Source organism: Triturus cristatus, chromosome 4_2 (assembly GCF_964204655.1).
Source record: "Triturus cristatus chromosome 4_2, aTriCri1.1, whole genome shotgun sequence".
Taxonomy (NCBI): domain Eukaryota; kingdom Metazoa; phylum Chordata; class Amphibia; order Caudata; family Salamandridae; genus Triturus; species Triturus cristatus.
In genome coordinates, this window is record NC_140586.1 from 253,552,135 (window position 1) to 253,575,653 (window position 23,519).

At 44.9% G+C, this 23,519-nt stretch overlaps 2 protein-coding genes across 3 annotated transcripts in view; one reads left to right on the forward strand and one right to left on the reverse strand.

The window, feature by feature from the left end:
- Positions 1-8,376, reverse strand: part of ITPA (inosine triphosphatase) — a 124,430-nt gene extending 116,054 nt beyond the window's left edge. Inside the window, exon 1 of the mRNA XM_085601443.1 lies at positions 8,255-8,376. Coding sequence (XP_085457569.1) covers positions 8,255-8,317 — 63 coding nt within the window. The 5' untranslated portion in view covers positions 8,318-8,376. The remainder of the gene's footprint in view (positions 1-8,254) is intronic.
- A 323-nt stretch (positions 8,377-8,699) lies between these two features.
- The window catches only part of METTL13 (methyltransferase 13, eEF1A N-terminus and K55), a 118,357-nt gene continuing 103,537 nt past the window's right edge, over positions 8,700-23,519 (forward strand). For both annotated transcript variants that reach the window (XM_085601444.1, XM_085601445.1), the window contains exon 1: positions 8,700-8,963. In XM_085601444.1, coding sequence (XP_085457570.1) covers positions 8,811-8,963 — 153 coding nt within the window. In that variant the 5' untranslated portion in view covers positions 8,700-8,810. The remainder of the gene's footprint in view (positions 8,964-23,519) is intronic.

Below are 23,519 nucleotides of genomic sequence, written 5' to 3' on the forward strand. Positions count from 1 at the left end.
AAGGTTGAATGTTAAAAGAAGTTAAAATTAATTCGTGTTGAGAAACAGTAGGTTTTAAAACCTCCACAGTACACCTTCTTGTTTCTAGAAATGACAAACCCTCTTTTTTGAGGTCCTTCCGGGAGACCGCTGAGATAGTAATAGGATTTGTAAAATAGTCCAATTTACCTATGTTAGAAAATAATTTATGAATATAACACAGCCATGGTATCCTCATGTGGCCGTCTAGTCTTACATGAAGTCACATGTTTGTCAGGCATGCATGTTAAGGATTAGTCAACTTTGAGGTAATCTTATTAAACTGGGAGTCAATTTGCAAACCTTTTTGCTAACCACACCATGCCCGGTGTTCATTTTTTCCTCAGCCGTCTAGTCTTAAAACATCTAAAAGAATATCACGATTAAGCTTAGGTTCTTCTTTGGACCATATCCTGTGCCACAGTAATATGGGTTCTAGCTTAATAAGAACTGATATAAAAGAGAGCCCCAATTCTGTATGGCAATTAAAGTTAGAGGAACTCTTAGGGGCCTCAAGGATAAACCTCAAAAAGGTATTCTCAACTACCTGGAGCTGAATAGGATCCACAAAACCCCATATCCCGCTACCATATATAGCGCCGGAAACGCATTTAGCTTTGTAAATTTTAAGTAACTCTGCGGGGGGTCGGGTGCCTAAATTCCCTGAAAAGGACCTGAGGGCGGCAGTCGAACGAATCATTGCTTGTTTTTTTGCAGCCAGTGCCTCACCCCAGGAATCCTTTTGGGTAAATAAAATACCTAGGTAGGAGAATTGCTGTGTAAAGACTAATCGCTCACCTTGATTTGGCATTTCTACCACAGTGCATGATAAATGTTTTAGCAATATTAACTTTGAGGCCCAATTCTTTCATGAAAAGGGCAAAACTTGTAACCACGCGCTGTAGTCCCAATTGGGTACGGGACATCAGTACAGCATCGTCCGCATACATTAATAGCGGGATCGGACGACCAGCAATGCGAGGGGGATCAAAATTATTGTTTTTGCACAGAGCTTTCTCCAATCCATTTATATATAAATTAAAAAGGAAGGGGGCGAGGACACACCCCTGCCTTACCCCGCTCCTTATTGGTATTTTGCCCGTGCACTCCCCATTTTTTCCATAGCGTACGGACGCAGAAGCATCACTATAAAAACATTTAAGAAAATAAATAATATTAGCTTCAACCCCAATTTGTTCCAGTAGTATCCACAGTTTGGAATGAATCACGCAATCAAAAGCAGCTGAGAGGTCTACAAATGCCACAAACAAATTCTCCCTTCTTGCCCTGGTATATTTCCCTGTTAACATCAAGAAGTTTAGACCCTGTTCCACTGTGCCTAGCCCAGAACGAAAACCATATTGTAAGTCTGATAAAATTGAGTTATCCTCAGCCCATAAAATTAGGCGGTCCAGGATTATTCGTCCAGCTACTTTTGTAAAGGAATCTAAAAGGGAAATCGGTCTATAGGAGACCGGGTTATGTCGATCCCCTTTCTTAAAAATAGGGACAATTATGGACTCCACCCAAGTGGGCAAGAGTTTTGACACACAACAGGCGTTCAGCACCTGCACCAGCAGGGGAGCCCACAGAGTCAAATCAGCCTTAAATATGTCTATGGGTACACCATCAGGGCCAGGGGCCTTCCCACTCTTGCTTGCACAGATCGCCTTTTCGACCTCAGTTAGGGTGAACTGCATATCTTTCAAAGATGGATAGTTAGAAGGATTGCAAGAGGAGGAGAACATTCTATCCCCCTCATAGACTTTTGAGAAATGGTTGATCCACTCGTCCTCGGAAATTGCTATTTCAAGAGAGGGACAAGACTTTTCAGTGAATAAAGGATTCCTGATAATCTTCCAGAAACTGGCACTATCTTTACGTATCGAGGCCTCATGCAATGCCTCCCAAGATTCCTTTCTTATCTCATCTTTCCTATCTTTAATAGCAAGTTTATATTGAGTCCTGAGTGTGCGTACAGCTTCTAAACACCTAGGTTTTTTTGTGTAATGCCTCCTTTAGGAGGGAGTACGCCTTAGTACACCTAGAGTTGAACCAACCCTCCTTCGGGGCTTTGTTAAGTCTACATGGTCTTGTCAAAGAGGATCTGATCTCTTTACAAATTGACAAAAAGGATGCTAATATATTGTCTGGAGTAACATCCATAGTTAAGCATGCTAAAAAATCAGGGGCACAGTTAGTGCATACCCTTTTAAGCGTTTTAGATTGATCCACCTTGTCCCATTTAAGCGTAAAGCCATTGTAGGAACCAATGGCAAGATTGTTCCAGAGTATATCTTGGTCTGAACCTTTTTTTGGGGCAGACCGTTTTGGAATCAAAATGGAAATACAAAGTGGGAAGTGATCGCTTAAGACAATATCAGATGCAATAAAAGTTGATATATTAGAAGCATGCTTATTTGTAATAAGTGCAAAGTCAATCGTGGAGGTACAGCCTCGCCCATTAAAGGTTGGTGGAAGATGAAATGGTATAGGGCAAACCTCATTGACAAAGCCCAGATCCAATTGGCCAATGAGTTCATTCAATTGTTCACCCAAAATAGAGTGGTTAAAGTGAGACAAAAGCAAACCATCATCATCAACATCTTTACCATGACTGCATCTATTGTCTGCAATCAGATTACATAAAGAGCAATTAAAGTCTCCCACAAGGAGTATAAGCGTGTTAAATCCAAGGATTTTTACCTGTGAGAGAATTACTCTAACTATTTTCTTGCAGATGCTAGGAACTTCCCCGGAGGTCATGTTATTATAAAGGTTAATCAAAACAATGGGGGTTGCGAGATCCAAAGTTATTGTCAAAACCTGGAAGTAAGGATCTTTAACTGGCTCCGTTATCTTAATTAAATGCAATTTGTTATACAAGTTGTCAGACCCCCCTTGGCTCTACCATGAAGGGTATCCACAGCCGGAGTATGGAACGTTTTAAACCCATTTAGATGTATCGGGTCTATGGTCCAGGTTTCTTGCAGGCAAACAAGATCTTGTGAGTTAATAAAATCTTGCCAAAGTGGGTTGCCAATTTTAGACTTAATACCCGCAATGTTCCAAGAACAAATGCTACAAGGTAGAGATCCAAGTGAGGGACAGACAATAGGAGCCATAGTAGAATCTACCGTAGAAGGTATTGAGCCCATCTCACAACCTATCCCTGGTCCCAATTCCATAGCAACTAAACATCCTACATTATCATCTGCCTGTAATGGGCATTGAACTGTTTCCAATTCAGACAAAATATCATTCCTGGGATCAGACCCAGGATCTGTGATAGCAGTAGGGGCAATGTGAAGAGGATAGGTTTGCTGTCAGTCATTATTGTCTAGTCCACTTAGAATATCAAAATGGTTAAATGTTGGTATGTTATATCTTTGTACTTCGGAAAATCCCAAATTATAGAGTTGGGGGCCACGGCCCCATGACCTTTCATAATGAATTGAAGGATAAAAAAAGTCTAGGGGCACAATATTAACATAATCGGCAGCTAAGTGGCCAGTATAACATTTTTCCAAAATGTGGTTAACCAACAAAGGGGACCGAAACAAGACAATTACACAATCCCCTCTCAATGATTTTGTTGACGATCCAAGCCAGTGGACTCTTCTAACCATCTTAAAGTTTGAAAAGAGAGCAGTATTTGACCCAAATTTAATTGACAAATAGTGAAGGGCTTTGTTCCTCAGAGTTGACCAATGCTCAAGAGTGTCTGGGGCAAGAGGTGGAACATTTGCTAACACCACGGTATAGGGTCGAGCCTCGGGAGGTAAGTTTAATGTAGGTAAGGTGGGTGTAATAATTTTTTCCCTGGTATCTACAACAGGTCTAGCAATAGATGGAACTAGATTAGGAACTGAATTAGAGGAACCTTGTCCATTTGTTCCCTCTAAGCTAATAACATTGATACCAATAGACTCTTTCTGTTGACATCCACCAGATGTCTCTGAAGTTTTCACAAAATTACTAGGTACGTCAGAAACAGGTAGTTGGGGTGCAACAGACTGTAGGGAAGAAAGTTCATTTACCTTTGAAACTTTTAAAACCCCCACCACATGAGTCTCCATATTATTCACCCTATCTTCAATGATTGCTAATTTAGATAAAATAGGTGTAATCAAGAAAGTCAACATGTCCTCCATTTTTTGCCAAAAATTCTCTCCTGTGCACAGATTACTCAAAGGAATATTAGGAGGAGCAGCTGAAGATATATTCTTTTCATTTTGACCTTGTTCCATATTAAGTTGAATGACAGGTTTACAAGGTTTAGTAGTTCTCTTTTGTTTAGCTTTTATTAACTGCGGACCTTCCTTATCACAATGTTTTGACTTATTCTTCGCCTTCTGGCCTCTGGTTCTCATTTGCGGTATTCCAATAGAAGTACTTTGCTCTGAGCCAGTAATAGGGGTTGGGCTTAGAGGTGGTTCTATACCCGGCTGTACTGGTGGGTCGTCATGCATGGGTGAAATATCAGGGGAATCCTGTATAGAAAAGATAGCCGGGGACAGGGAGAGCCTGGATTGAATAGGCAACACATCATCAGCTTTCTGCTGTTGGGAAAATGCTAAATTCCCTAAATCTTGTTGTGCTCTCGATAATGGGAGATCGATAAAAGATGGTACAATTAAAGAGTCATGGGACAAAGTAGTATAGACCGATGCATTGATTACGGAAAGAGGGGGGGGCAGGCCAGCAGGGAGCGAAAGACGCCTTTCAGTACTTTCGATTGCCGAGGCGACCACCCCGATTGTTTTTTGAAGCATACGGTCAATAGCAGTCAAGGTTGGCAATGGTGTATTATTTTGCCCTATGTCATTATGAGAATGTTGAGCCTTGTGCTTCCCCATGAGCACAGTCGATGCGGTAGAGCAGTAGCAGACTTCGGTTGACGCCTTGATTGATATAGGAAAAGAGACAAACGTCTACACAGAAGGTACTAACGAATCACACAGTTCTGTGCATTGACAGCAAAATACTTTTAAAATAATAAGATACAGTACAACTATACCAAAGAGATGGGGCCCAGCCCGGCCTCAGTCGGCCCCTGACGGCCACAGACGGTCCTGCCCTTGTCCCGGGCTTCTCCCGGCGCTACCCGCGCACGATCCCGCGACGCGGGAGCAGCGTCGAAGATTTAAATGCCTCCTGGCGCGCAACTATTGGTCAGCTGGTTGTGTCCGCTAGGGCTGCTGGGGCGTGTGGTCCCGTCTCCCCACTGCGGCCGTGATAGATGTCAACGCAGCGGCGGGAGATGGGGACAGCTGCAGGGAGCAGGGCAACAGGAGCAGGCAATGAAATCCGCCGGTCCGCACCACCAGGAAGGGGCGAGGTGCCACGTAAGTTTTGGATAGGTGACCCGCTCTGCCGAAGCAGCGTCGAAGATTTAAACGCCTCCTGGCGCGCAACTATTGGTCAGCTGGTTGTATCCGCTAGGGCGTGTGGTCCCGTCTCCCCACTGCGGCCGCGATAGATGTCAACGCAGCGGCGGGAGATGGGGACAGCTGCAGGGAGCAGGGCAACAGGAGAAGGCAATGAAATCCGCCGGTCCGCACCACCAGGGAGGGGCGAGGTGCCACGTAAGTTTTGGATAGGTGACCCTCTCTGGCTAGTGGTTTATCAGCAATGCTAAAAATCAGCCATGTACTCTGAGCATCAGGCTTGTAGTACTGGGGCTGGAAGGAAACCCCACACATTGGCGACATAATGTCTAGAGAAGATGAACACTTTTGTGACTAGGACGGACAGGTTCCTTTTAGGACAAGAACAGAAACTTACTGGAATATAGATTATTGGGAGAGCAACCGCAAGTTATATACAGATTTCTGCACGGGACGGGCTTTTGTGCTATCTGTATTGAACGCTATGCAAATACTTTAATTACCCACAGCCGCGAGTCGGACCAGGCCGTGTTGGTGAAAATGGACCTTTAATTAAATTAAGGGAAGCAAATAGAGCAAGTATGTCTGATTAAACAAAGGAAGTTATAAAATGCTAATACCAGCAGCGGGTGAGGCAGGCAGACCGGTCTCTGCGCCAGCTCTTCAGCCTTATGGAGAGGGCATTGTAAATGAGCAGCACAGCCCTCCATCTCTGCCAACCTGGCTCCACTGTGAGCAGGTGCAAGCCTGAGCTCAGTGACTGATTGGAGGGAGAGCAGAGAGAGAGAGGGGTGGAGGAGCTGGGGGAAAAGACATAACAAGGCGTTCGTGAAAAGGCGCGCACTGATAGAAAGAGCTCATACTTGAGGAGAGGGGGAGTTGTGCTAGGAGGAGTAAAGCATGCACAGACAAAAGTGCCACCTGCTCTGAGGCAGGCTCCAGCACAACCCTTCCTCTTGTCTGACTGGCTCCACTGTTCTGCTGTGAAGCAGGCCAGGCTAGAGCCTGCTGACTGATTAGGAGGGAAATAGGAGAAAGTGGGACAGACGAGCCAGTAAAATACATAACAATGAAAGCGAAACCAGCACAGCGCTTGTGAAACAGGTGCAGCACTCAAAGTATGTTTACAATTATAAAAAAAAAACAAGCAGAGTGGGAGGGAAGTGCACGGAACAGAACAGGCGCCCTCCAAATGCCTCCGATGATGAGCAGGAAACAAATACGGTGTGTGTTAGCTGGGAAACTAAAAGTATGCCTGTAGGAGCAGGTAGGAGAAAGTCATTTAAGAAAATAGTGCTCACATACAAAAACCAAACCAAGTGCACCACTTAAACAATGTAAATTAAATCAAGTCCAAGTTCTTGGGTTGTTTTACGTTTTCTCAAAGGATTCTTCTTTATTTTACAGTAACTTTTACAATTAAAACAACAATTTTCCAAAACAGCCAGAACAGCCGACGCGTTTCGTCCACCAAAGGACTTCTTCAGGGCAAAAATAACTGTGGAGTGAAAGATGTCTTCACATGCTATTCATCGTCTTACGGTTCCCTCACAATTACAGGTATCCAGAGTAACAAGGTTAGAGGTACATGCTTTTCGTGTAAGATAAACAACTACTGAATCGAACGGGCCAAGTCTTAGATTGAAGAACCCACGTCCGGTTATGACAAAAAGGAAAGACGATCTATATCAAAGATTCGTTCAACATATGTGGCAAATGTAATGTAGTGAAGATACCAGAATCCGTATCTCCAAGGGAGGGTCAGACATCCACCCGTCCAATCAGGCAGCCGCAGCTGAGATACGGATTCTGGTATCTTCACTACATTACATTTGCCTCATATGTTGAACGAATCTTTGATATAGATCGTCTTTCCTTTTTGTCATAACCGTTCGATTCAGTAGTTGTTTATCTTACACGAAAAGCATGTACCTCTAACCTTGTTACTCTGGATACCTGTAATTGTGAGGGAACCGTAAGACTCCACAGTTATTTTTGCCCTGAAGAAGTCCTTTGGTGGACGAAACGCGTCGGCTGTTCTGGCTGTTTTGGAAAATTGTTGTTTTAATTGTAAAAGTTACTGTAAAATAAAGAAGAATCCTTTGAGAAAACGTAAAACAACCCAAGAACTTGGACTTGATTTAATTTACATTGTTTAAGTGGTGCACTTGGTTTGGTTTTTGTACATGTACTTTCCAGTTATTGGAACGACATTGTGCTGGCGGGTGTCTACCAAATTTGCACACTTGGGGTGATTGGATTATATCACCAAAACTGATATTGAGTAATTTTAAATCCGGTGCTGCTCTAGAGGGCCACCGCTAGCATTGTGTTTAGCTGTTTTCAAAATAGTGCTCACAGACTGTAAATGAAACATACTGTGTAACAACACAAGTAAAAGGGCCAGTCCTCATGGGAGATTACAAAAGCAGAAAAGGCTGTACTAAGGAGGGACTACTAAGCCTATTAACGAATCAAAAGCAAACATTTAGAATGGACAGTAACAGGAGCCAATTGAATAGATGGGTGGAGCTTCAAGTCCATACCTGAATACAGTTTGTCTCAAACAGCAGAGCAAGCGCTGCCTATACGAGACCTTTCAAAAACACTGGAAGGGAGAAGCTACTCAAACACGTAGCTGGTAACCGGAAAGCTCTCGATTTCAAGGTTTTAGAAACGAAAATCGAGTGACTAATAATTTGAAAAACTCTTGTACATCTAGCAGAATGGCTTTCACTTGACATTCACGTTACATCCGTGGAGCACACAATGATGATTCTGAGCATGACGAATGAGGATCCGATGTCTGATGAATTAATTACCCTACTCCACAACCGCCTGCTCACCTCTTCCAGTTTCTTGGCATTGCCGGTCACGAATACAATACTCTTCTTGACAGAGGCGGCCATGCTTCTTGTGGGGAATAGTTTCCGGGGAAATACGCCCACATCTTCTATGTACAGCCAATAGACGTAGATTCGAGCTGCGGCTCAAGTCTCGTCTTGAACCTTATCCCGCCCACGTCTAACAAGGAACAGGCTATAAAACGGCTCCAACGTGGCAGCCATGATAGAAATAAACATTGCATAACATTCATAACTAGTTCCTATAGAAATGCAAAAATCGTATAATTTAAAACGGCTTGTTGTGAAAAAAAAGTTTCGATAATCAGTGCTCCGCCATTTGCAGGCATATATCCACCATTTCGATAAATGCATATCCATGCAAAATGACTACACTCGAAATTAATTCGCAGCAGAACTGCGACTGCCTCTGAGATTCGAGTAGTCTTTCGTTTGTTTCTTTGCCTGGGTAGTCCATGTGTGCTGTCAGAGAGTTCCATGCTTTTGATTAAATGTACTAACTCGCTGGCCTCACTTGCCCATTTCTGTGCTTCCCGCAATGGAGTTGCTGCCACGGAGCTCGCAGGAGTTCGCCTCGGCCCAATACTGGGAGCGATTTTTCCGTCGCCGGGGTACACGTGCCTTCGAGTGGTATGGAGGCTACACTGAGCTTTGCGGGATTCTGCACAAGTACATCAAAACGAGGGACAAGGTGTGTTCTGCTCTAACCCCAGAGACTTTTGCTTGTCTTCTGTCCTCGTGTGCTGCCATTTTAATAACCATTATAATACTATGAAAGCGCTACTCACTTTTCCTACCACGACATGATGCTGTTGACACATTTTTCTCCCTCAGTTGTTTGTACTATCTCCCTCAAAACCAACAGTCCCGGTTGCTGGCATTCTACATAGGGCTATGCGCTGCCTCAAGGTTTACTTCAGTGCGCTGTACAGTTAAAAATGAAAACCCGGAATTGAGAAGCAGGAATCAAGTCACCTGTACGGTCGGATCTCCCTGCCCAGGGCTTTAAGTGAGATGAAAAAACAGGGGGGGGGCAAAGGGGCGTGGCCAATGCGATTAAGGGCGTGGCTTAAAAACATATAAGCTGAAAACTGTGCTTAGCATAGTGTGCCACCTGACTTGTATTTTGCTGATCTATGATACAACAAGTAAGGACTATGGCTTTGTCAATGGTTGTTAGTTGCATAAGATAAATAAGCAGCAACTTTGGCTTGTATATAGTATTGAAAAAACTTCCACTTAAAGTCCTGGTGACACCAGGACGATGTTGCTGCTCCTGAGTTTCAAAAAGAGAAGGGAAATCCAGAGTAAAGGATTTCCCTTCCCCTACAAAGCTCACCTGGCATTACGTCATGCCGTAACTTCTCCTCTAGTGAGAAGTGAGCAGTGTGAGCATGCGACTGCTGTCACTGCAGTCCGGTAAACAAGTATTGGCATAGCCAATAGGTCTTGCCTTTGGGACCTTATACGTGTTTAGTTATCCAGCACAATATCCTTGGTGCAACAGCATTAAGTGTTGCATGGCTAACAAGCATTTGCAATGCAATAGGTCTCGCAATTACGCGAGTTTGAGCTATTGGCACTGTAAATGACAATGCCTTTTTTTGTTTTGCTTATTAAAACATAAATAAAAGGCATTGTCATTTACAATGCAACAGCTTAAACCCGCGCGACCTATTGCATTGCAAATGCTTGTTCTTCTACTTGCCCACTGTGTAGACACTAAGTGATATTAATGGTTTATCTACGGAATTGATTTGGGGACCCCAAAGACCATATGGGCTGCAGGAGATGGATGGAAAGGCGCCTGCCCATTTAGCAGCACTGGGAATTTGAATATCGTTTGATAGTGTTGCACCAAGGCTGGGAAGTGTAATGATTCTATAAACATTTTTCGTCTTACATGCTCACGATTTCGGGTACATTATTATAGTGTACACAAGTCTCATATAGAAACCTGTTTTGTAACGGCGGTTGCCCTAGCTGCTAGACTGCCTTCGAAATTGATAAAAACAGCACAGGTGATGCAAGACAAGAACACATCCGGTGGGCATTTTGTTTTTGTGCCCAGGAATACGCCCAAAAGTGTAAACAAAAGAAGGGAAGCGCCATGACAGTGCATCTTGACCACTTGTGTGTAAAGCTGCATTTATTGTGTAAAGTTGCTAAATGATGAAAACACAGGCAATTGTTTTTTCTTACAAATTACCCACTTAAAAAGCAACTGTAGCTACGTGCTTAAAGCTACACACAAATAAAAGTTGTACCGTTAAAAATCAATAATGGTTTTCTTTGTAATACGCTTTAAACTTTCTATTAAAATATATTTGCTTACACGTTGGTTTCGTAAGTGTATTCATATATTGTAATGTACTGGCATTTGTTTAGGAAAAAAAGGAGACTGCAAGTCTGCTATAGTGTGAAACATTAGCACGTTTCGCCACTTGCGAAAGAAAACCAGGACAAGCTAATTCAGTTCCAATAAGCCTTGTAGTAAAGATCGTAATCTTTTGTTCTGCAGCATCTGTGAGATGCAAATCAGCACACAGCAGGATACTAAGCTTGTAAAACAAACTGTAGGTCACTGCTGAAGTAAGGGGTAAAAGGAAAATAAATAAATAGTTAAGGATAACTAAACAAAAGTCTCGTAAGATTAACATATATCCTGTCATCGAAGTTGGATCATTGTCAACCAAAAGATAATAACGTGAATCATTTTAGTTCTGTTAAATAATTCAAAAATATTATCTTGTGTTTAATGATGACGCCATACACATTCACATAGCTCTTGTGAGCTTATCCCTCACCATGATGCAGATTCGCGCCAGGCACAAACATCTGTTTTGCATTAGCAGAATGTCCTGTAATCTCCTCGACTATACAGATGAAGACCCCTTTACATTCTATATAGTATGCCTGTCTTGAAGGCCTTACAATGTTTTGTGGAATAAAAGGAGCGCATCTTTTATTTGTTTCCTGACGTTTGACTGACTCTGCCATGTGGTGGACTATCATTACAGCCTGTGCTGACAATTAAGTGCTGGTGCTGAACAAAAGAAACCACCTACTCAAATTAAGCACTGTATCAAAGCTGACCAAGCTCTGCAGCTTCCATATGCATACTATATAACGACTGAGGCGTCCGAATGTCAGCAGACTCCTTCCCAGGGCGCCCGTTTTCATTGGCCTCGAAGCCCGGAGCCCGAATTTCCAGTTTTACCCCCGTGTGATGCTTTCCCAGGCACTTGATACAAGTGCCTGCCCTGTTTACGCTCGGTGTGCCTGGCGGACCTGCTATTACAAAAAAACTGCACAGAAAAAGGCAGACCTTTTCGTTTGGTTGTTTTCGTTTCTGTCTTGTTTTTGAAGAGAGGCGCTTTAGCTTCCTGGTTGAGACTAAGCTTAGCGTCCTTGTTCTAAATATATTCTGAGACCTCCGCGCTGGTCTAAACACGTGCACCAACCACCCCAGCTGCTTAAAGGGACAGCTCGTATATTTATTTCCCAGCTCTGTTCTGAGGACCCACGCTCTCTCTTGTTTATGTTTTCCACACGCGTAGCACCCCCGCGGGCTCCAAAAGGCTGCTCGTTTAGTTCCCAATGTGTTCTGAGGCCCCCACAGCTTGCCTTGTTTATGTTTTCGACACTTGCAGCGCCCCTGTTGTTCCCAACAGGCAGAAACTGGGCGACTGACTGTTAGGGAGACGGAGTTGGTGTGAGGGGGGAGGGTGGGCGCGAACATGACTTTTCCAACCCTTAAATGCGCTGTACCCAACTACACAGGGATCCTGTAGGGGTACAGAAGCCTACTGGGAAATGAGGAGATTCTGCCCCGCCGCAGGCTGCCAAATGGTGCGCGCGCCGCATGCACTGTGTGAAAGTGATCGCAATCGCGATCACCGTGCGGCCCGCGAAAGTGAAAGCAAACGAGTGCTTTGAGGCCTCCAAATGGTGCGCGCGCCCGGCCGACGCACATGCACTGTATTTGGAGGCCTGAAAGCACTCGTTTTCACTTCCAAAACTCGCTTACTATAAGTCTCGCCAGAGCAGCGCTAAAGCGCTGTCTCAGGCGAGACCTAAAAACTTATAAGGTCCCAAAGACAAGACCTGTTGGCTATGCCAATGCTTGTTTATCCTCAGGACACACTCTATGGGATGTTGTGAAACCTATTATAAGAAATGTGACAGTCATATTGAGCTCTCAGCCCCCTATTGTTAAAATAAATTAAGGAAAGAGTGCAGATTTATTTCTGTGACGCTCATAAGATACACTATTATGCTAATGATGGTGATTAGACTGTTTTTATATGCAGCGCATATGCTGTTCATTCCACGTTGCTGACAACTGCAAAGAAGCATTTTCTATTTTAGAACTGAAAATATCCATATCGCTCCCCTATTGTTAAAATAAATTAAGGAAAGAGTGCAGATTTATTTCTGTGACGCTCATAAGATACACGATTATGCTAATGATGGTGATTAGAATGTTTTTATATGCAGCGCGTATGCTGTTCATTCCACGTTGCTGACAACTGCAAAGAAGCATTTTCTATTTTAGAACTGAAAATATCCATATCGCGCTGAAGCTGCATGAAGTTAAATCGGAAACCCTTCGTTTATATGCGGCGGGTTATGTTTGTAAAGCATGTTTTTATACGAGATCCCAAGTTAAGTGTGGATTTCTTCCCCCAGTATTCAATCAGGTAAGTGTCATCCCCAGGAGTATTTAAACTGTGGCAACACGCCTGCGAGTGCTTCATAAAACATGAGATGAAAAACCTCTCCGCATGCGAATCCGATGCTAATTGGGTTAAACGTAGGCATCTTGCCGGTAGCTATGCGCTGGTAACAGACCTCAAAAGAAAACTGAAGTCGCTTTGCTACGAGTGATTTGAAAGCCAAAGAGAAACCCTTTATCCTAATTGGGTACTCCATTAACTGAACGTCTTACTAGTGGCTACGCGTCAGTGGTAAAGCGAGTGTTTCGAAGGGCATAAGGTGAAGAAAAACCTCTATCTAAATCGGGTGCTAATTAAGTTAACGTCTTGCTAGTGGCTGCGCGCTGGTAAATTTAAAAAGGAAATGTACCTGAGTCACTTGCCTGTATCCAAAACGATTGTGCCATCTATTCGATAGAGCTGGGAACCTTTCTAGTGGGTGCTGGAGTGTTATAGACTATGTTGGTTGAAAGTGAAATCTGAACTGGGCTTTCAAATTGAAAGAGAAGAATTTAACACCAAATGCATTATGGGAAATTGAGTCACAAGTGGAATTGCGTGTGTCTGTAAATCGAACTGGGAGCTGTCCCTGTTAAAATCCAAATGTTATGGGATGGGAGTTTGAGAGTTAAGTGCTGGAATGGGCTTAGCACCTCAAAAGGGACTGTTTTCAAACCAGATTTGTTAGAAAACATTTTTTTGAGTACCCACAATTTTGGTACGTTCACAGTAAAAACAAGTTTCCCTTAAAACTATGCGTTTACAGCGGGTGGAAGCTCCATGGCCAGATGATTTCCTTTAGTGTCGCTGCGCTCGTCCAGATATTGTGGTATGTAAAAGTAAACGTTTTACAAACCAAATTACAAAACAATTTGCGTTGACTGTCTATTGGACTGCCACGCGTTCTCTTTGAAGAAAGTGAATTGACGGTAGCATGAACACGGGCTGCCGGCGCTGCGCTCTCTGCTTATCATGTTTAATCTTTGTGTGTTAACCTGCCATTCAGATGTGTGTTTTGACTCGACGACCTCAGTGACAGCGTACGATTAGATAAGCGAGGAAGAGATCAGAAAGGCAGATGGCGGCTGCGCGCGTTCACGCGCACATGCACGCAAGCTTTAGGCCAGGAAAAGCTTGTGGGTCGCACTTTGAAAAGCCCCTTACTAAAAGTCGAGCCAGCAGCGCATGCAGTGCTCTAGGCTCGACCTAGAAAACGGACCACCTGGGCCAGGGCACAAAACAGAGCCCGATAGAGACCCGTTTTGAGGCCCCCTTTAAAAAACTGCGTTGCTCACTTATAGCCCTACCCCTGCCTGATGTTTCTTACTCTCTACCATCAGTTCTGTGGTCTAGTCAAAGGCTAGCCTGAATAACTCCTTTTTAGGTCGAGCGTTACAGAAAGTACAGCTTTCTGTCAGGTTTCAAAAGGCCTATTGCAGACTTTCCAAGAATATACAGGGGCTTGGAAGCTGCTCAATGCTTACCATTGGTTGGCTTTCCAGTGTCTCTCGTTTGCCTGTACCTTATTCGTGTCCCAGCTTGTCAATCTTGTGTCTGTTTCTCTCATGGAGCTTATATTCTTTACCACCTCTTTTGATTGGCTGGCATATATGCTTCAGCTTCTTGCTTTCCATGCACTACTTTATTCTTTTAGGTTAAACAAGCCTCAAGAGTGCATGTGTTTTCAGCTGTCTCCCTCATGTACTTCTCACCTTCTGAACTTCGTGTTGCTCCCTTGCCTGTGTGCTTCTTCCCAGCCTCTCCATGTTTCGCCCATGTTGATCTCTCGCCTGTTGCTTGCGGGCACCTCTGCCCGGATCTTTCAAGTGATGTATACAAAATGTGAACAGCAATGGTCTTAGTTGATGACTCTTGCATGCAGTTAAGACATTTGAGTTATTTCTCACTATTGACACTGGAGTACACGCTGTTCAGGGACATTGGTTATCTCTAATCGCATGAGGATTAATTTTCTAAAGCATTTTTCTTTGTTTGAGTAATCCATTATTTCTGTCAGTATATGGTCACGATTTCCACTGTATTTATTCACTCATGTGTTTTTATATAGCGCAAACTTTACCCGAAAGTGTCAGAGAGCTTTACAATAGAACCGGTTACATTACATATGGACATCAGAGTACATGGATTACATATAAAATACATGAGTCAAAACACAAAGAACAAACATTGAAAGGCAACTGTACATACGCTTTGCTAGTGTAACCATATACGTTGCTGACCAGAGGTTCTGTTTGTTGTTTAGGCCTCATTCTTGGGTTAGACGTGTCCATGTGTGTCATTAAAATGAAAAATCACTTCATTAGAACACCTTTTGTTTGGAGCTTTGCTTCCATGCCACTTCTCTGCAATTCACTGAAGAATGTGCCAGGATAACATAAGAGAAATAGATATGTAGATAAGAAATGGATAAGATAATAGAGAAATAGATGAGATGGCGTAAGGTTTTTAACTGCGTTGTTTCTGATAAAATGTTGTGCACGCAATTGATATAACGTTTGGAAGCTCATTTATGTGAGAGGTTGAATTGTTTGTTTTGTGTATTTTATGCCCCTATACTAGTTAACTTGTGGATGCATTTTAATGCATTTAACTTTTTTAAGATATAGGCTGACGTTGTGTTTAGATCTGCCACCTGATTAAAAGATAATTTTTCATTTAATTGCTGTTTGTTTCGTCAATTCATTATATTGTGATGAATTCTAGTGAATTTCTTATATAGGATTATACATGACTGTGTAGTTTCTTTAGTCCAAATGCATTAGATTGTGTTTGTTGCCAATTAAAGCAGAAACGCAATGGGAAGTTTTCTGACTGACTGAAGTGGGTGAGTGAACATCTCGTTTGTTGGTTGTCGCATGCCCGCTTGAAATGTGTGGGGATTACTGATGCTTGTCCATTTGCATAGCACAGCTATTGTGTGCTACTGTCTGTGATGCTTAGGACACCAGCTAGTATAGGCAATTGCTGGATAGAACATCTCTCTAAAATTATACTGGATTCCTGGTACGTTAGTGATTATTCTTGTAGATCGAGCCTGGGCAGTGCATGCGCTGCTCTGCGAGGCATGCTGTATTCAGGTATGAGCTTGAAACTCCGCCTACTTTCCGCCATATTTTTTTTTTTTTTGGCTTGTCGTCCTTTGGAAACTGTGGCTTTTTATTGGTCAATAGGCTTAGTAGTCCCTCCTAAGTACCGCCTTGTCTCATTTTGTAACCTCCCAAGAGGACACCCCCTGTTAAACGATTTGTTACTCAGGCTTTAATTTGAGCCTCCAAGCTTGCTTTAATATCTTTATTTCGACTACAAAGAGTCATAAAAGAAAAAACACAGGAATAGAACATAAATTTGCAAATTTACAATATATGATAGAAATACATCCCTGATTCACATTTTAGCCGGAAAATGAATAATTAAGTTTAACAGAACACAGAAAATAACCTTGGAAGCAATCGACCAACATTCAAGAGATCGTATATAACAGAGTGTTCTCATTTTTCCAAAGACCTTCTTCTGGTTTTCCACATTGCATCTAGGAATTTACTAACACCAAAAACGGTTAGCGGTGATAGATCCGTTTTTAATATTCGATAAGCCTCCAGATGTTTCCTAAAGCCCCATTTTTTACATAGGGGAATAATCCACTTTTTCCTAGAGGCTGTGTACAAAGGACAGAAAAGCATTACATGGAGATCATTTTCAGGCTGTTCAATGCAAAGGGGACAGTTGCCAATGGTTGGAGGGTGCCATCTGCTCGTAAGAGCTCGAATTGGAAGCGAGTTATATCTCCATTGGAGATATAATTTCCTGAGGCTAGTTGGATAGATATCATTCAGCGCTGTCTCAAACTTATAATAATCTTTAATTAAAAGAAATGAACTTGTCATAGAGCCCAATTTGTCAGAGACTAGCCAAACCGACTGGTTGCTTTCATAGTACATTCTAACCAGATCTTTACGAGATATAGTTTTAGATGCGTCTTCTGGACTACTCCACAAAGAAGGGCAACCCAACCTATCAAACTCTTCCTTTATATATTTCAACCAAGGAAGTTTTTGTATGATTTGGTATTTTAATGAATCCCAAAATTCTAGTCTATAGGTATTGAGTTCTGGGGTTGCCCAGAGACGCCTCCAAAAGGTTAGGGGCTTTAGGCCTAATTCTTCCTTTATGGATCTTATTCCTAAGTCTAACCTAAGGGGGAGAAGGGGAGTACTACTAGGAAGAGATAAAAGTTGCCGGAGAAATTTATTTTCAATGGTCACAATTGCTTGTGGGGAATCATGACCCCACAGCTCTGCCCCATATGTTACTGCCCCTCTGGCCTGCATTTTATAGATCTCGAGTGGCGGACCAATAGGTTTTGTGTGGGATTTGTTCCAAAGTTTAATAATCCCCCCCAGTTTTTTGCGTTAGTTTTAGTTGGGATTTAATCCGATGTTGAGTCCAAAGAAAGTTCTCATTTACGGTCACTCCCAAGTACTCAAACATCTGTACTCTCTCCAAACTAACACCGCCAATGGTCGGATTAGGGCGGGATTTTTTAGGGGGATTCAAGATCATGAACTTTGTTTTGGCCGTGTTAATTTCCAACCCCCTGTCGTGACAAAAAGAGACTAAGCCATCCAAGACTCGCTGGATGCCCATTGGGGACTTAGCAAGTAACAGGGTATCGTCAGCGAACATGATCGCCGAAATACCCGCACCAGCGAGCTTTGGCGCGTCTCTGTTGGAAACCGCACTTAAGTAGGGGATAACTCCATTTACATAAAGACAAAAGAGGGTTGGTGCCAGGACACAACCCTGGCGAACCCCCCTGTTAACAGGGAAGCTAGATGATAGGTTACCCTCTCTCCCACACCTGACCTTAGCAAAATTATCAGTGTGGAGTCGTATTATTATGTCCTATAAGGGGGGTGGAATTCCTAAATCGCGCAAAACAGCCCATAACTTGGTACGTGGCACTAGATCGAAAGCTGACCGCAGATCTACAAAAACAGTATATAGGGATCCGCCCTCCACCACGACCGTCTTCCAAAACAGGATGTTCAATCTAAAGATCTGGTCGGTAGTAGATACACTTTTCCTAAAACCAGCCTGGTAATGGCTCAGAATCACAAACTCTTCGATCCAATCCAAAAGGCGATCTAAAAGCAGCCTGGCAAAGAGTTTTTGGGCTACATCAATAAGGCTAATAGGCCGATAGTTGGCTGGGAGAAGAGGCGATCCCTTCTTAAAAATGGGAACCACCTCCGCACCCAGCCAAGTGTGAGGAATCTTCATGCCCATAGCAATTCCATTAAAAATAGTTAAAAAATAAGGAGCCCAGACTCTTGGTTCATGTTTATACAGATCACCGGGCACCCTATCAAGACCAGGGGCTTTTCCCGCAGGAAGTGCCAAAATGGCAGCCTGCACCTCCACAAGAGTAAAGCTGATCGAATCGAGCACAGGGGCATCACTTAACAGCAAATCATCTGAGGGGGGGGGGGCCGTACTGAAAGAATGGCCCTTATATAAAAGACTAAAATGATCCTCCCAGACTTCTGGAGCAATGTTCGGAATGATTGCAGAGTCCGTGACAGCCGAACCAGTAGTCACAATCTGCCAGAATCTGCGAGAGTCCCGATCCGCCAAGGCAGTTGTTAATATAACCCAGTTCTCGTTGCCCCACTCGAGTTTAGCATGATGAATGAGATAGCGGTAGGCCCGTCGTTTATAATTAATGAGCTCTCTACTTTCATTTGCCTTTAGTGCAATCATTAGTTCTGTCTTTGCCAGTCTACAGGCCCTATTATATCATGGATGGTTCCTGGGTTGCCTTTTCTTCAGGGGAACTAGGGGATTCAGAATATTTGATAGACTTGTAAAAAGTGCATTATTAAGTGCAGCAATTTTTCTATTAGTGTCTAAGATAGATTCATAGTCAATGAGATCAGCCATTTCTTCCAGAATTAGGCTAACACTTGCATAGACTTTGGATAAATCATCTGGATTTCTAGCTAGTTTAACCCATTTCACCCTACGTCTATTGTTAGAAAGGGCAAGAGTATTTATTCTATCCAAATGCAACAGGGGTTCGGCCGGACCCAAGCCTGGTAGTGCGAAATCCAAGATCAAAGGGTTGTGGTCACTTTCACCCCTAGAGAGCACCACAAAGTCCTGGACTCGCTTCCATTCCTTGCATTGGACAAAGATGTAATCAAGTCGAGCCTCTCTACCAAATGTATTAAAAGTAGGCTTCGGAGGGTTGTCAGATTTAGTTCGCCCATTACATTCTCTAATGGAATGGACTAACGCTAGGAAGGTGATTTGAATGGCCAATGGGGTCCAGGATCTTACAGTAGGACCAACCACATGAGGAATTTCCCAAGAGTCATCCTCCTCCTGGTTTATAGCATCTAGTAGACCCTCAAGAGGTTCAAAGTGGGAATTAAAATCTCCACCCACCACTAGGAGGGTACCCTCAGCCTCCAAGCACTATTTGCCTAAATGCTTTTCTCCTGCTTGCTGTTGCAGGCAGGACATGCACGCCCCCATTACTTTAATTTTCTTTTTTTATAGCACAGCACGCTCCTACAGTGGCGGCCTTGCCTTTGGTTTGGCACTGTTCTCATGGGGCAAGGGTCAGACTGATTTGCATATGGCTGGGTCTAAACTAGGGTGGCATGGTGAGCAAAGGAACAATGGATTAAACCCAGATCTCTTGACTGGGGATGAATGTTTGATTTGCTCTACATTCCGTCCATCACCTGTGTGTCTTTTGCTTTCTTTTTTTTTTAAACTTTGTTTATTGAAAGTTTTAAGTCATGGCAATACATACATACAAAAGCAAAAAGAAAAACCATAAGCAGAGGCAAGTGGCAGTGCAAGTCTCAAATCGCATTAGCATCAGATCCAGTGTGATCGCAGGGACCAAGTGAGCAGTCTGGTACAATAGAATGTGAGTTTTGATCACTTGTATACAGGGTAGGAACATCAGGCAAAAGGTCAACACACATTATAAACACCTGGCAGGGGCGTGAGAGGCCCCTCAGACAAAGTTCATCCATGCGCTGCACATCCCCCATAGCGTAATCTCAGTCAAAAAAGCTCGTATAACGAACGCTTACAAACAGTCCTCGCGCCCTGGAACATCGTGGCGGAAGGGCCCAGAGGGACCGTCCAAAGAGGAGGATGGAGAAAAAAGAGAAGAAAACGCCGCACCCACCCCCATATGTCCACAGCGGCACACAGTCTCCCCTATGCAGGATTCCCATCATTGAGGGCAGGGTCCGAACCGGCAACGGTCAGGGGAGGGGCGTCTGTTGTCAGAGCCTCCGGATACTGCAATAAGTAACTTTGTAATGGTCCCCAGATATCGGCAGGGCGGGACTGGGCAGGGAGCAGTTCGGAGTATGTCAGTACTTGTTCCTGGCAGTATACCAGGTCCTTGAGCCACTCCTTAAATTTCGGAGCCCGTCCCCGTCCCCACCGGCAAGCTACGCGCCGTTTCGCCAACAGGAGCGCCGTCGTAACGAATTTGCGACTCGCCCGCGGGATAGGTTTTGTGTATCCCAGTAATGCTTGTATGGGATCCGGTGCAAAGGGCAGCTCTATCATCTGTGAAATGGCAGAACACACCTGTGTCCAGTAGCTCTGAATGGTGGGGCATGTCCAGGACAAATGCAAGAAGCCCGCCTGGGGGGCATGGCATCTTTCGCAGTTATCCGAGTCCTGCAGCTGAAATCTGTATTTGGTGGCCGGAGTGCAGTAGAGACGGTTCAAGAATTTAAAGTGTATGATACGGTGTCTACTACTCGCTGAAATCTGTGCCGTCTGCAAACAGCAGTATGTCCACCTGTCATCCCCGAGTTCTAGCCCCAGCTCCCGCTCCCACTCCCCGCGTGCCCGGGAAACGTCAGGTGCAGCATCAGAGCGGACTGCATGATACAGTATCGAAACCAAATGGGAGGGTGAGGTGGCCTGGAGGACCCCGTGTAAGGGAGCCATGGTGTCAGGCTCAGACGGGAAAGCCGGCAAGATGGCCTTCATGCCATGCCTCAGTCTAAGGTAGGTGAAAAGCTCCAGGGGGGTAGGCGTGTATCCATCAAAGAAGCTTTCCCGGTCACGAAAGGTCCCGCCGGAGAACAGATCTCCCCATCTATGGAATCCCAGCTTGCGAAGCAAATCTTGAAACAGTTTCTCTTGGAGAAGAGGAAGCTGTGAATGATAAGCAAGTGGGAGAAGAGGGGAGGACAGGAACGGACTTACCACTTGCCTCGACAGCTCCAGCCAAGCCCTCACCGTGCCCTGCAAGGCGTTATAGCTGGCAGTGGTATGCGGGAGCACACTGTGCAGTAGGCCAGGCAGGGGCAGGGGCGCCGCTAGCCAGTCCTCCGCTGCGAGCTGTGGCATAAAAGCGATCGGGTGGAACCAGTAGTATGCATAGTGCGCTTGGGCGCAATGATAGTACAGTTCCAGGTCCGGTATATCGAATCCTCCGCGCGAATATGGAGAAGTCATCACAGCCCACTTCAATCGAGGTCTCTTCCCACCCCACACCAATCGTATCAATTCAGATCGCAGACGAGTGAAGAAGTGCCTGCTCGGGGGGAAGGGAATATTCATAAACAAGTATAGAAGCCGGGGAAGCACCACCATCTTAATCAGGGCTGCGCGCCCAGCCATCGACAAGGGGAGTGCTATCCAGCGGTCGACACAAGAGGAGACGTGCAGCAATGTCGTGCCATAGTTCATCCGCATAAGCTCCTCCCTGTCTCGAGAGATCTTAATGCCTAGGTACTTGACTTCGGACTCACTCCATTCTATGGGATAGTCGAGCGAGAAGGTCTGGGAGCCATCAGTTAGATGGAAGATCTGGTACTTCGACCAGTTGATTTGTACTCCCGACATCTCCCCATATGTCAAGAATTCCCGGAGGAGAGGGTTCAGGTTATTTTGTGGGTCCCGCACGTACAGAGTAATATCGTCTGCATACATCGACAGCAATATCTGTCGCTGCTCACAGAACAGCGCTCGGTCTTGGTGGCGCTGTCGGAGCCGCGAGGCGAGATGCTCAAGCGCCAGTGCAAATAAGAGTGGGGAAAGTGGACACCCCTGCCTGGTCCCTCGGGCAATTCCGAAGGGTGCGGACGTCCTGCCATTGATTAAGACCCTGGCACACGGACTGCCATAAAGAATAGCTATCCAGCCCAGGAACACCAGAGGGAAACCCATGTGAGTCAGTACAGCCACCAGATAATCCCACTCCAAGGAGTCGAACGCTTTCGTAGCATCCAAAAAGACCGCCACCATCTGTAGGCTGGGATCCACATTCTGCAAGGTTGCAAATAGCGTGCGCAAGTTGTGCGACGTCGCCCTTCCGGGTATAAAACCCGATTGATCCGGGAGTACCAGTCCCTCCATGAGGAGCGTCAAGCGATTAGCCAGAGTCTTAGCAAGGATCTTTGCATCACAGTTAAGGAGGGACAAGGGCCGATATGAGTCCGGGGACGTTGCCGGCTTGCCTGGCTTCAAGAGGGAGGTAATCAGTGCCTCTCTCATGGAAGGGGGAAGCTTCCCCAGCGTGTGGGCCTCGTCGAATACCTCTTTTAAAATCGGGGCAAGGATATCAATGTATGATTTATAGAATTCTATCGGGAGACCATCTGCATTATGGCCTCCCGAATTTCGTCAACCCCCAGAGGAGCCATTAAGAACCGGCGCTGTCTATCAGAAAGCCATCCTAATGTAATTTCCCCTAAATATTTGTCCAGCTCCGGCGTGTGTGCATGAGTAGAGGAGTACAGTGCAGTGTAGTGGGCGACAAACGTTTGCAGTATAGACTGGGTATCCCTGTGGAGTGCCCCCGAAGATCCATGGATCTCTAGGACATGGTTGTTGAAACGGGGCGGACGTATCGCCCATGCCAGGAACTTACCGGCCGTTCTCCCTCACCGTACCTACGAGCTTGGAAGTGTTTCCCCCTAAACCGAACCTCTCTATCCGCGGTGGCTTTATAGTCAGACAAGAGGTCTCGGAACCTGGCCTGCGCCTCCGCATCAGTGGGAAATGTAGGGGCGGTCTCCAAGGCCCTAAGGGCGATCTCCAGTTTACTAAGGCTATTACGTAGGTCCCTGAGGACTCCCACCCCTTTTGAAATGCACAGCCCCCTGATGGTAGCCTTAAAGGCCTCCCAAACGACAGCGACACTGTCCACCGTCCCACCGTTTCGCTGAAAGAAGCTCTCGGTCTCCTGTGCAATTTCCGAGCGAAAGACCTCATCCAACAGGGCAGAAGGTTGCAATCTCCAGGACATCGGAGAGCCAGCAAGGTCGACCAGCTCCACACCCATCAGGACCGGGGCATGATCGGAATATGTGCGCGCAAGGTGTTTTACCCGGCGTATCGTGGGAGCAAGGCCTGGGGAGACTAAAAAATAATCCAATCTTGCCCATGTGGCGTGTGCAGCCGACCAATGCGTGCCCTCCAAGGCCGCCGGGTGCCTAGAGCGCCATGCGTCCAACATA